Below are 14,516 nucleotides of genomic sequence, written 5' to 3' on the forward strand. Positions count from 1 at the left end.
AAAAGAGAACAATTTCATTATCTCCATCTCGTATCCCAAAATAATATATTTTATTTAAGAGAGTGCTGTAATTATTACTTCTCCGGGATCAGTAGATCACAGCTTCGCCTCTCGCTTTCTCTTTTCCGCGGTTTTATTTGAAAACAGACGCTCTTGAGAGCGCGCACGCGACGCGTCTGTGAGGGAGAAGCTCGCGCTCTTTGTTCATTCATTTGATCTGCGATTCTTTGTTGCGTGTGAAAGCATGGGAGCACAAATCTCCAAAAACGGAGCAAAAGACGAGACTGCTGCCGAAAAACCCGCGGAGGCTGCAAATAAATCAAACGGGCAGGTAATAACTTTAATTATCATCTTTCTACAGGCGTGTGATGTTATGAGGGGGTGTGCGGTTACCAAAAACCAAGTCGGTTCAAATGAACAATGAGCCGATCAACAAAGGGACTCTCCGGTTTCCACGAAATATAGCAATTTTAGTAAATATCGATGCTGTTGTAGATTAAAAATGAATGGTGCGCGTGAACGGCTTCGAGTTGGGGGAAAATCTGTTTTTCACATTTCCACGTTTATTGTAACAGACCACCCAAAAGCAAGCCGAGCTCTTAACGTCAAGTTAATTTTAAAATCGTAAATGAAAAAATTGTGATTAAACCGAAATTCGGCGATAACACGAGGATTTCCTTTGGAAAATGTTTAATATTCGCAGCTTTATCAAGCTTTTCCGTCGTGGATGGCCATTACTGTAAAATCACCACGCCTTTATCGCATCTAGTTGATAAAATGGATGTACAAATAAGCCACGAGACCCAATCCGTAGATTTAACATGAGAAATGGCTGTAGTGAGAGAAGTGGCCTTGTAAGACTGCTTGTGTGCTCAACACGATGGTCTCCTCGGTTTGATCCTCCAGCGCTGGAGGATCCACTCGTCCATCTTGCAACGCTTTCACTTAGATGGCAACAGCATCAGCCAGACAAAGTGCATGAGACTTTACCCACGTGGCGATCCTATAGCTTACTTTTAATACAGCTTTTCACCTTTTATTGAGTGCACAATGTATGCAAAAAAGTTTAAAATGATACACAATGCAAAAACTATACATTTCATGTTTCCTCAGGAAAATGGCCATGCTAAAACCAACGGGAATGCCTCTCCGAATGCTGAAGCGGCAGCAGAAGATGTCCAAGCCAATGGAAAGCATGCTGCCGATGGGGAGGTAAAAGCCGAGGAGGGAAAGGCAGAGGAAGCAGACGCAGAGAAGGCCGCTCCGGAGGGTGAAGGAGAGAGTTCTGCTGTTGCAAATGGTGAAGACTCCACCAAGACAGAAGAAAGCGCAGCTACTAGCAGCGAGCCTGCCAAAACCAAAAAGCGATTCTCCTTTAAGAAGCCATTCAAGCTGAGCGGTTTCTCCTTTAAGAAGAGCGCCAAAAAAGAAGCTGAAGGTGGAGAAGCGGCGGCGGCCACCGCTGAGAATGGAGAGCAGAAGAAAGATGCTGAACCCGAGGAGGCCAAGCCCGAAGCTTCCAGCGAAGAGGCCAAGGCGGAGACTCCAGCTGAGGAACCCAAAGCTGAGGAACCAAAAGCTGAAAGCAGTGAGGAGAAACCAGCCAGCGAGGTAGCTGAGGAAAAGCCAGCTGAGGAGAAGCAAGAGGCGGCTCCTCAGGAACCAGCAGCCGCAGAAAGCTCAGAGGCTCCAGCCGCTGCCACAGAGTAAGATGGAGGAGGTGAAAGGCCCGTTTTTAGATGAAGTCCGAGGAGCACAAACATGGAAAATTTGTACAAAAACCAATGACATTTCAAACCTTCTGTTATATCCCATACTTTCACCCATTCCTGTTCCATCCACTACATTGTATATGGCATTTTGAAGGAAGGAAGTTGGATGGAATGATTGGAAGTGAAAGGCACATTGTTTTTTTTTTTTTTCCTCCCCCCATGTTTTCTCATAATTTTCTGTAGCAGTTGTGTGGGTGTGTGCGCGCATGAGTGAGATTTAATAGAAATATTGCTTGTTTAAATTTTGTTTTGTTTTTTCTTTTGTAGGTGAACTTTGTTAGTGTTGTAAGGACGTTAAGTTGAAATGTTAGTTGAAGGTACTGGTGCCATACAATTGGGTAAATCAAGCGTGTGGAAAAAGGAGCTATCAGAAACGACATCGCTGAACAGTTTGTAGATGTTATCGGTCCGTTCTCATTTGATTTTTACTGTCATGAATCACTAAAACAGGTGCTCAAATCCTCAGCAGCTGCATTGTGCAATACCGCAGCATTATGTATTGGTATTGGCTTTTGTCATTGCTGGATTTTAAGATGTTGAAAATGGCTTTTTCATGTTATTTTTTTCCCTCAGTGGTATCAATTTGAAGTTTTTTTTGTTTGTTCTCTCTTTCTTGAAATATTCCTGTTTCAATGAGAATGATGTTCTGAAGTGTTTAAGATCAAACCGTTGCCCTGTCATGTGTAATGCAGTCAAAGTGTTTTTTATTCCAGCAGAGTTCCACAAATGTTTGAAAAGTTGCCAGTGCAATCGTCAAGTAGATATTTTTTTTCTTCCTTTTTTCCTGTAAATACTTCAGCACCATCTCTACTTGATTTTTAAATGGAATGTAACTGCGTGCAAATCGTTCACAATGCTTCTTTTACCCCTTCATTTTAGGGGCACTCAAAATAAAAATAAAGGATTTAGACAGACATGATTTGAGTGGTTTTGTTTGAGTATTGATTGTACAACATAACCTTTTTAATAGTTGTCATCGTTTAGTGGGGGGAAAAAACTTAAGTGGGATTTATTTTTAATTTTACAAGAGTAATGTGAAATGTCTAGCTTGATTATTATTATTTTTTTTATGTTATTTTGGCTGATTTACTTTTCAATCAATTTCTGTTGGGACAACATGGAGTTCAGATCAGTGGTTCCCAAAGTGGGGGTGCTGGGACTAATACGGGGTGGCTTGGTAATTTTCCTAAAATCAAATAAATGTGATTAAACTAATAGAATTACCCCTTTTTTAACCATAACCCAAGTTAAAAATAGAAGTTTTTAATAGTAATAAACAACAACCTGCAAATGAAAATCCATCAGCTTTAATTTTTTTTTCATAGGAATGATGTGTTTACGTTAGATTAAAAACACAGCAATAGCGTCAGCTGCAGCAGATTAATTTTATAGGACCAGGTTAAACTTTGACACCTTTATGGCAATCAAATACATTGGAAATGATCTCTGATTGGTGCTCTCCAAAATTAAACTAAGAAAAGACTTGTGCTGAAAACATTGTGTCCACCAGTCTTAGCTGAGTTTAATATTAAATTAATAAATGACTATGAAAATGAAATGGTTGTTAGACTTGCACTTTTTTGTGTTGTCGATATGCTTGTGTTTATACTGGCCTATTGATGTGTGTGCAACTATGTATATTTATAACCACCTCCAAGGAATTTGGGGGTCGCAAGTCACTGGCATTGTTATTTAGGGCTCGTGGGCTGAAAAGTTTGGGAACCACTGGTGTACTTAACTTCTTTCTTTCTTTTTTTTTTTTTTTTACAAATTAATTTGATTGAACAATAAACAATTAAGTTGTCCCCTCAAAAACTCAAGAATTTTGTGTTTTTTCCGCTTATTGTATAGAAGTTGTTTGAACAATTTATTTTTATATTTGAAGTAAACTATTTATTTATTCAGGGACAATGTACAACATGACACGTGCCAGAGTTAGCTAAAGCCAATTTACATCTGTTGTCCCTGGGGCGGAAGTTGTAACAAGTTTAAAAATATTTTTAAAAAGCACAATATATACTTAAAATTGGGCCTGGTTTATATGGCAAAACTGCAACCTTGATGGATTATTTTCCACACTGAACAAAGATGTTTATTTCAATATCAGGTGTTAATGCTTCTAGATTTAAAAGAATACCCCAACAATGACTTAAGCCACAAAAATGAGAGGGTCTATTAAATAGCATAACCTATTTTTGGTGGTCGATAATGTTTTAGTGCATATCCAACATCAACACACTTCTAGATTCCCATTGTTGCACATTTCTGCTGTGGTATTGGCTCTTACATCAGTATGGAGAAAAAAGTCCAGAGATTATTGTTATCGACATACATTTTATTGCGATTGGATATCTTATTGCTAATTAGCCCAGCCCTACATACAATACATCAATAAAATAAAATCAAACATGCAACTACTGATCTGATTTTCTTTAAGCCAAACAGCTGAGCTAAAAGTGGTACTTTCTTTAATATTACTGGTGTTTTATTCCCTCCTTCTGCTGCTCTGACTGAAAAAAACTGATTGTCCAAAAACAGCTGTCTTGAGTTTGTCACCTCTAACCCAGGTCCATAACCAGCCTGGTGAAAAGGGTGTTTTTTTTTTCTCAACAAGAGAACCTTTTTGCAGTTATTCTTATTTTATATTTATTTATGAGGTTCAAACACTGCATTTTAGTGACATTCATTTCGACTTAGTCCCTTTATTAATCTGGGCGGATGACCTTCTAGCTGCAACCAATCTCTGGGAAACATCCATACACACTCATTCACACTCATACACTACGGACTATTTAGCCTACCCCAATTCACCTGTACCGCATGTATTTGGACTGTGGAGGAAAGCAGAGCACCCGGAGGAAACCCACCTGAATGCAGGGAGAACATGCAAACTCCACACAGAGACTCCAACTGACCCAGCTGAGGCTCAAACCAGCGACCTTCTAGCTGTGAGGCGACAGCACTACTGTGCCACTGCATCGCCATTTTAGTGGCATTTTAAGCATCATTTTAGCTTGTTGGATGGTGATCATAACCACAATTTTTGATGTACCAAAAACATTTTTTACAGATTTAGAATAAAAAATTATGAATGAAATATTTAATTTTTAAATACAAATTTATAATATCATATATCATTGGAAAAAATAGCAGTCTGTTAAAGTTTAAAAAGAAAAAAAAAAACTGTAGACTATTTTCATTTATTTGGCTAATTACAAACTGGCCAGCACATTCAACTTTCCTCAGTCAGAATTTGGGATGCTGAATTTGGCATGACGTGACTTCAGAACAGGAAGTCATGGTGTGCTAAATTCGGTGTCCCAAATTCTGTACCGAGAGCCAACACAGGATTCTGCTTGGTCTTAATGCCTTTTTGATGGGTTATTTTTACAATTTATTATGGCACAGCAGTCAACAATGAGCATGTATGGACCTGTCAGTGAGGGGTGGGTCTTTTGAACCACCCAAACTCCCCCTGGCTACGGGCCTGTAACCAATGACCTAGTCTGTCTTATATTGTTCTTGCAGCCAGTCACGCATTGTTTGAGAGGTGGTGGCGCAAAATTATGAAATATTTTTTTACATTAAACACACATCGGCATAAATTAAAAATTGTCAAATGTTAGTAATTTATGTTGTTTAATACAGTTACGGTAATTATAGCTCCCTGACTTTTTAGCTACAATTTTTACAGTTTGTTTATAAATAATATTCAATGGTTTTAATGTTCAGTATAAAAAATGCTGGGTTCCACACAGTTCTTTCATTCCATCATCGTTTTTACAAATTTAAGTGGACCGTCCCCTAAAAACCTTAAGAGTTGTGTTGATTCAACTCATTTTAAATAAGTAGTTTGAACAAGTAGCAAAAGGCCCTTTTTCAGTGTTGTAATGTTCGTGTGGGACCAACTTGTAGCGTAAAAACATAGCTGAGGAAAGATCATTGTATTCATAAAAAGTTTAGCAGCATATAGAGCCATGTGCCAAATTGTCCTAATGAAAACAATTACATTTGATAGAAGATTAAGGATTTACTCAGATTTCTGTGTTTACCCTCACCACTGGTAATTGCTGTATTTCTAAAGGCCAAGAAAAGTCGAATGCTTTCTAAGTAAAAAAATAAACGTTAACAGACACTTTTCGGATGTTTTTAGCCTACCACAGATGCAAAGGGTAATTTAGAACCATCCATTTTCTATGCTCCAAGATGAACTGCACCACTAATCTAGCAACCACATGATGGGTGTGCTTTCACCCAATATTCCTGTTCCTAGTTTAGATGATGGATGTTCATCTTATATTGCAATGTTAAACTTGTAGCTCCCACTTCGGCTCTCCCAGATGGTAACGAATTCACCCTCCAGGTGCTCTTGTCTTCATTTACTTCATTTTTTTTTATCTAACCACATCCCTCAAACCCTCCAAATGCAGGGCCTGCCTGTGGCTTGTGGCTCCCAGTTTCTGATTGCCTCCACCCAGCGGCTTCTGTTTGACTCGTCTCTCCACCTAACCCACATCTATTTGGTGAAGTTAACACAGTCATCAAAGCATGCTCCTTTAATTCCCTCTTCCATTTTTAAGTGCACTATTTTTAAATCTACTGAAATAGTTGTTGAGTTTTCAGTTTTTTTTTATTGCAACCACCAAAACACAGAAGAGGTTTATTAAATACTTGTACTATTGTAAATTGCTGTACATTGTAGACCACTTAGTAGTTATTGTTTTTAAATAATCACAATAAACAATTCATTAAAATATTCAGCACATGTAAACAACACACAGACAAGAATTCTTTAGGAAATGTTTTTTTTTATTTCAGCCATAATGGTTTACAGAGCAAAATCAATCATTTGGGATAACATTTATAGATGTTATTTGCTTGTGAGTTTGTTTTTTCGCATTTTCACCATCTCACAATATTCAAGTCAGATATAAGGATGTCAGGAAGAGCAGTCTCTTAGTTTAATCAGTGAGACTATAAAGACAACAGTAAACAGTAAAAAATAAGGCACAAAGTTGAAGTAGACACTGACAGTAACAAGGAAACAAAATACAATAAAAGACAACAAAAAAAAAAAAACTAATGAGGAAAAGATGTGAAATTGTCAGGACACAACTTCACATGCACTCTCCGCACAAAATTGAAATCTTTAAGGTTTTAACTATCTTTTTATCCCTGATAACATTACATAAATTACTTCCTTCTTTTAGGCACCACTGCTTGGCATTTTCAAGTTGAGATGCGTGCATTTCTCAGAACAATAGCACAGTCTGTTGTGCATCATGTTTGCAGAACAGGAAATTTTGTTTGAGAAATAGTGATGTTTTGATGTGATGTGGATGGGTCACCTTATCACGTTGAGGCAATCAGGAATCCAGAGAAAGAGCAATGGACATTATCGGCAGCAAAGACACCATTAGCCTCATCATCGGGGATCTGCATGTAAACTGTGTCCTGCTCATTGAGCTGAAGTACAGAACTACCGGACATCTGGTCCACAAATCCCTTGTTGTACTCATCATAAGTGAACATGACTGGGTCACCATTTTTATAAAGTGCCACTAAAGCATTAGCTCCATTCACATGCATGCTGTAGGAGAAGTAATAAATTCCTGGAATGTGGCAGGTGAAAATACCTGTCTCTGGATCATAATGCTGCTCTGCGTTATACACAACCTGGTCAAACTTAATTGGAGTACCAGATGGGGGATAAGGTGTCACAGTTGCAACAGTAAATGCAGACACTGGACTTTTGACAAGAACTGGGTATGCAGTTTCACCCTGAGCCTTCTCAAAGATGACCTCACCAGGAGGACCAGGTGGGCCGGGAGGTCCAGAAGGACCTGGAATTCCAGCAGGTCCCTCAGATCCTGGAAGACCAGGTGGACCCTGAGGTCCAGGAATTCCTTTTGCAGCCAAACCAGCAGGGCCAGGTGCCCCAGGAATACCAGGGTGACCTTTTAGGCCAGGTGGGCCTCCAGGACCTGCTGGGCCAACAGGACCTCTTGCTCCAGGAGCTCCTTGTTCTCCTTTCTCACCTGTTGCTCCAGGGTACCCTGGATGACCCTTTGGTCCAACAGATCCAGGTGTTCCAGGGGCACCAGTAGCACCTGTATGACCTAACTCTCCTTTGGCTCCAGGAGCACCTGTTGCTCCCCTTGGACCTGGCTGACCTGTTGCCCCTGGATAACCTTGCTTGCCTTCAATGCCTTGGGCTCCCTGTTCTCCCTTGTGCCCCTTTAGCCCTGGTGGTCCCATTGGACCTGGTTCACCCTTATCACCTGCTTGCCCCCTTTCACCTGGGAAACCCTTTGCACCTTGAGGACCAGCTGGACCCACAGCACCAGGAGAACCTGGATATCCAGTGTGCCCTTTAGCACCTGGCTCACCTTTCTGACCAGTTGTTCCTGGACTACCAGGTACTCCTCTGTCACCTTTTAGACCATTTTCACCTGGTTTTCCATAACCAGGTACACCAGGAGCACCTGGAGCGCCAGATGCACCTTGTGGACCTTTGGGACCAGTAGGGCCAGGCATACCAGGAGCACCATTTTCACCTGGTTTGCCGGGAATTCCAACTCCAGGAGCCCCAGTTTGACCTTTTTGACCTTGTGGACCCATGGGCCCAGATTCCCCATCACGGCCAGGTGAGCCTGATTTGCCTGCTTCACCAGGAGCTCCAGGTTTGCCAGGTAAACCAACTCCAGGCGCTCCAGGTTTCCCTGAAGGTCCGACTGGTCCTGTTGGACCTCTCTCACCTGCTGGCCCCTGAACCCCAACCCCCATTTCTCCTTTTTGTCCTGGTAGACCAGGAATACCTGGATGTCCCTTAAAACCTTGCTCACCACGTGGTCCCATTGCACCTGGCAGACCTGCTGGTCCAGGTTTGCCTGTTGCAGAAATGCCTGCAGGTCCAGGACTACCGGAAGGACCAGGCATGCCTCTTGGGCCTTGAAGACCAGGCGCACCAGTGTCTCCTTTAAGTCCAGGTGCACCTGTGGCTCCTGGTTTTCCGGGGCCACCAGGAGAACCAGGTTTTCCAGGTGCTGAATACCCAGCAGGCCCAGGTGCTCCAGGAGGTCCCTGTGGCCCTGGCAGACCTTCACCATCTTGTCCTGCAGGTCCAGGTGGGCCAGGAGGTCCAGCCGGTCCTGGCTCACCAGGGGTGCCTGGTTCTCCTGCTACAGATACAACTGGAACAAAAGAAGAATTATATCAGTTGCAATAGTCACAATCAATATGCATATCACTTGAATTCAATTAATGTTTTCATATAGGGGGAACATATTTCATGTAAATATAAAGTGTGTGAAACAAGTTATATTGCCATGATACTCAATGATTAGAAAAGCACAATTTACAGTACAATAAAATAATATACAATAATAACATTAAAATACAAAAGTACAATATACTACTATAATAAAAAAGTGATAATATTTAAAATTTCTAGACAGTCTGTGCTATATTCAAAATTCAGATCACTATTAAAAACGGAATGCTTTTCTGTCTTAGAACTTGTTTTACTAAAGAAAATTGTCACAAGTGTTTTTAAGAGAGTTGTTATCTTTCTATAAAGCAGGGAGTCAGTATAAGGATGCACTCACAGTATGTTCTGTAGATTCTCAAAAAAGGCCTTTTTATTCAAGCCCCATGTTTCATAAAAGTGTTTAGATATCACTTAAAACTTTAAATACAATAAGAAAATCTTCATTAAAATGGTTTTAAAGTATTCAGATTTTTTTCCTGCGATTTACAATTTTTAAAATAATTTTTTTGATAAATAAACTAAATGAAAAAAAACGTTTGATTTAAATTTAGAAGCCAAAGTTTTAAGTTTTTTAAATCTAGTATTACATGCATTTCATAAATAAAAAAATCTAAATATTCATTGCATTACAATCTACATTCTTGTAGTGCATTTTGCAATTTCACTGAAGAATCTAGTCCCGCTTCTGCACTCATACGGCAAGGGCTTCAGTTTTATAATTGCCTTCATGTGGTCAAATCAATTGGTTTATAAACTGCATCATACCAAAGGTCATTCTTAGAGCCACAGCTTTCATGAACCAAAACAGATGTGTCTAGATTTTGCCATGACACACCCAGACAAATCACTTTTCAACATGCCTCTACAGACTACTTCTTAACACTTGTGTTGCTTTTGACATGCATACACTTAACAAAAAAGATTGAATAAAATAATTAAATAAATAAAATATTAAACTTGATTATATTTGAACTTTGCAGATTTTATAAATAAAAAGCATTTAAACATTACATAAATATACCTCATACAGTACATCTTTTATCTTGGTGTTCAGCAAAATTAGTTTAGTTTAGTTTTAGTTTGTGAATCATTTAGTGGACATAGATCTATTGTGCATACAAAAGATATATATAATATTTGAATGTCAATGCAATTTTCACTCCTTAAAACTTAAAAAATGACTTCCAGGATTTAATCGGAATAAACTTTTTAGTATGATGCATCTGTTTTAAAGGATAGTTCACCCACAAATGAAAATACTCACTATTTACTCACCCTCAAACTTCTTTATTAAGTTGAACACAAAAGAAGATATTTTGAACAAAGCTAAAATCCGGTAACCATTGACTTCTATTGTAGGAAAAGCAAATACTATGGAAGTCAATAGCTACATGTTTCCAGCTTTCCTTCTTTTGTGTTTAACAGATGAAAGAAGCTAAAGCCGGTTTATAAAGTAAAGGGTGAGTAAATGATGATTTGGGTGAACTATCCCTTTAACATGTCTTTCTTTCTAGTATGAAGCAATTTACATACAGCAAATCTGTGCTTTAAATATTACAACCCATGCTATTGGAGGAAGCAGTATGCATTGGTAACCAATCAGCGAGCTGCTTTGCTATGCACACACATCATTGTTGTGTTCTTTACATAAAACATATACAGAAACACAGCTTTTCCGAGAGCCAAGAAAATCATCTTTCAAATTTAAACACATACCATGGCTTTTCACGGAGTAAGGCTGGTACTGCGGGGCCTTCATCACCTTCTTGACAACATATCTCTCACCATGGGCAGCCGTCAAGGCCACCAGGAGAAGAAGAATGCTTACTACTCGTAGTTCCATTCTCTGAGGTCAAATCTGAAACAGAATTCCAACAGTTATAAGTGATGATGTAGAAAATTCTAATGGAACATTCTCATAAACAATAATCATATGCAATGATATCAACTATGATTCTATTAATAATAGCTTGTTTAAAGCTTAACTTAGTAAGCATCCTTTATTTTGCACCTGCAGATACACTCCAAAAACACTTGATTGGATCAGATATCTACTAACTCAACAGTTTTAAAAAATAAACTGAAAACTTTACTTAAATATAATGTAAATTATCATGTTAACTGTTCATTTTCCACCCAAAGTGGAGAGATATCCCTTAATATTATGGCCCAGTCTCTCAAAATCCAAAGAGAGAAAAAAATGGACACCTACCGGCATACTTGGGTTCCAAATAAATAAAAAAAAGTCAGCCGTGGCTCCCACTTCTGAATATCCTTGTGGTATGAGCCAGACAGGATCTGCTGCTGCCTTGCACAATGATGAGGGTTTTTATACCATATCTGGCCCTTGCATCATTAAAAAAGCACCTACCACACTAGTACCTCCCCTCTCATTGCTGGGCTGTAATTACCAGGCAGATTTGCCCACTGTTGGCATGTCACTTCAGGATGGCTTTTTGCTTTGAGTGTTTAGACCCATGATTAGATCTTGTTAGGCTCCCCTCAAAGCTGCAAAAGATGCATTTTAGTCCTATATTTGGCATGAAAAATGTCATTTTTAGGGTATGGACAAGTTGTGTGATGTGTGTGTAATGCTGTTCATTTTAGGAACATGATGTAAACAATAATTCATGTAGTGTATGTAGTTAGGGATTTTCTAGATTTTATGTTTTAGCATTGTGTTTACATTTATACATTTACATTTTTTATTATATAACTACACTGTAAAAAAAACATCTTTGCCTTAAATTAAAAAAACTAAATACAAAAATACAATATATATATATATATATATATATATATATATATATATATATATATATATATATATATATATATATATATATATATATAATTTTTAAGCTGAATCAAATTAACTTTATGAGTCCATTGAACTTATATTTTGTAAACTGACTTAAAACGGCTTGAATAACTTAAAATTAAGTTAGAACATGATTAACAGTTGAATAAGTTACAATGAACTAAAACATATGCTGTCATGGCTAATTTATCATAGAATTTTTTACAGTGACAATATATATTTATATATGATTAGTCATTTGATATAACAAGTATAAATTATTATATTAGTCCCTTTATTAATCTGGGGTCACCACAGTGGAATGAACCACCAACTTATCCTGCATATGTTTTACTCAGCAAATGTCTTTCCAGCTGCAACCCATCACTGAGAAACTAGATAAAATAAGCTAGTTTAATTTATAATTTATTAAAAAGTTACTTTGACTCAATGAAAAAAAAAGAGTTATGGTCATTCAAACTGATTATATTAAGAAGAACTCTAATTGAATGATTTATGAATTAATTCATTAATTATATTTTTGGGTTAACTTAATTCAAATGCCTGAAGGAACACCAAACCATTTGAGTATCTATATATAGTTGTATAGACTTAATTTATTTAAGTTAATTGAACTAATAGTGATGTGATAACTGAACCTAAAATGTTTAAGTTACTAATACTGAATATTATCTAATGCTTACTAATATCTATAAGTTTGATGATATCAACAGAAATGATATATATGTTTGTAACACAACATTTAAGTTTACAGTACTCTTGTTTCAAAACTTAAATGGTTTACCTCAATCAGTTTCCTCAAACAGTTTGCGTTAACTGATCGGGTTTACAGTGTAGATATAAAAGTAAAAATGAATGTATATGATTCATAATGATATATTTATAACATATAATTTATATAAAGTCATGTAATCTAAAATTTGCTTCTATAAAATGAGCATTTTTTTCTCAGTCACTTGTGTCTGGTTCATTTTCACTTTTAAGGCAAAGAACAGGTTCACTTTGCAAGTGAAATAACTGAACATAAACATATGCTGTAAAACCCAACAATCAACTTTATCAAATGAAATGAGTTGGGTTAACTCAAAATTTACTGAAAGTTAATTCTACTCATTTGAAAAGAGTTTTGAACTCAGTGTTGAAGATAATGAGTTAACTAAATACCTCATTACTTCAACTTAAATGGAGTAAGTTGAAAGTACTTATATAGATTTGTTTTTAACTCAAATGGCTTGTAGCAATCGGTTTGCTCAAACGGTTGAGTTCTCTTTATTTATTGGGTTTTACTGTGCTCTAATTGCTTCGTTTACTGATTAAGTTGGTTTGTTGCATTCGGTTTCCTTAAACGGTTTGAGTTACCTTAACTTTTTGGGTTTTACAGTGCATGTAATCTGAAATTTTCTTCCATAAAAGAGCTTTTTTTTTTCTCAGAGACTTGTGTCTGGTGCAACATTTTCAGTTTTATGGCCAAGAACAGGTTCTTGTCATTGCAAGTGAAATAACTGAACATAAACAAGGCTGAGATGTTAATAATAAAATGTTAATTAAATAAATTCAGGTGGCAGTTTTTGAATTCATATATTTGAAATATATTATTTATTTTATTATTATTAATTCTTTATTTGATTATACTGAGTATAAAATTCATACATATAAATGTTCATTTTTTTCATTTTTTTTGTTTATTTTATTTCACATCAGTCATCACAAAACTGCTAATGAAGCAGTGAATTCACTTTCCAGATGCATCTTTACTTGGTCGTCTTCCCCAGTTTTCAGGACTGTCTGGTGCATTTGATTTTCTCCCAGAAAATAAACACTAAAATTTGCGGGGAAGACGGATTCAGCAGGTTAGTGTGGTAAACGAAAACCCTCCTGCTGTTCATAACAACAAACACGATGAACCCAAATGCGTCTGACCATTAGAGAACACATTTAACTCTTTTCCTTGAGAAAAATACACATAGAGGGGCCACATTGGACTCTGTTTGTTCAGCCTGTCTGTTCGGAGAGTGTGTGAGGCTTTCATAAAATGTACTATTTCAGGCCAAACAAGTTTATGGTTTTTTACGTGTGTATTTTTGTAAGTGCTTCACCCAGAAACAGCTAATAAAGGATGTATAAAAAGACGTTCTGGAAAATACATCTTTCACAAGGCGTCCAGAAGGGGGCGCATATTTTGCTTTAAACGCATGGTTGTGAATGCTTTCGGATTTGTCAGCATCTTCATCTCTGCGCATTTCGTCCCATTATGGTCCTTTCATCATGTTTTATTTCCTTAAATTAGGTCTTCTCACACAGCTCTCTCTTTCTCACTTTCTGAGGCTGCTGCTGGATCTTTTCATTTTTTCCCCATTTATTTTTGGTTGCATGGGAAACGTGCACACCCAATTAATCATAGCCTCTACAACACTAGAGTGGTCTAGAGGTATGATCATCAGGCAACAGCTCCTAAATCTTTACATAATAACACATACTGTATGGTTTAGCCCATATATGATTTTATACCATGCATATGAAGGCGGAAAGGTTGAATGGAAGATCCCTTTGCACACACGATGGAAGATTTGTGCCACATAGCGTATCATTAAGTGTTCTCTGAACATGAAGTTTGTTACAACATCTCCAATTTTCAGAATTAGTCTCAATCAAG

The 14,516-nt window shown here is 37.5% G+C and overlaps 2 protein-coding genes across 2 annotated transcripts; one reads left to right on the forward strand and one right to left on the reverse strand.

Moving 5' to 3' along the window:
* Window positions 1-3,592, forward strand: marcksb (myristoylated alanine-rich protein kinase C substrate b). Its single transcript, NM_001015060.2, is given in 2 exon segments — window positions 1-331; window positions 1,114-3,592. Coding segments are annotated over 2 exon segments (684 nt in total). The 5' UTR covers window positions 1-244; the 3' UTR covers window positions 1,711-3,592.
* Window positions 3,593-6,566: 2,974 nt separating this feature from the next.
* Window positions 6,567-11,335, reverse strand: col10a1a (collagen, type X, alpha 1a). Its single transcript, NM_001083827.1, is given in 3 exon segments — window positions 6,567-8,965; window positions 10,759-10,900; window positions 11,255-11,335. Coding segments are annotated over 2 exon segments (1,968 nt in total). The 5' UTR covers window positions 10,886-10,900; window positions 11,255-11,335; the 3' UTR covers window positions 6,567-7,124.
* Between the last annotated feature and the right edge of the window lie 3,181 nt (window positions 11,336-14,516).

The sequence above is a fragment of the Danio rerio genome, chromosome 17 (genome assembly GCF_052040795.2).
Source record: "Danio rerio strain M-AB ecotype USA chromosome 17, GRCz13ab, whole genome shotgun sequence".
Taxonomy (NCBI): domain Eukaryota; kingdom Metazoa; phylum Chordata; class Actinopteri; order Cypriniformes; family Danionidae; genus Danio; species Danio rerio.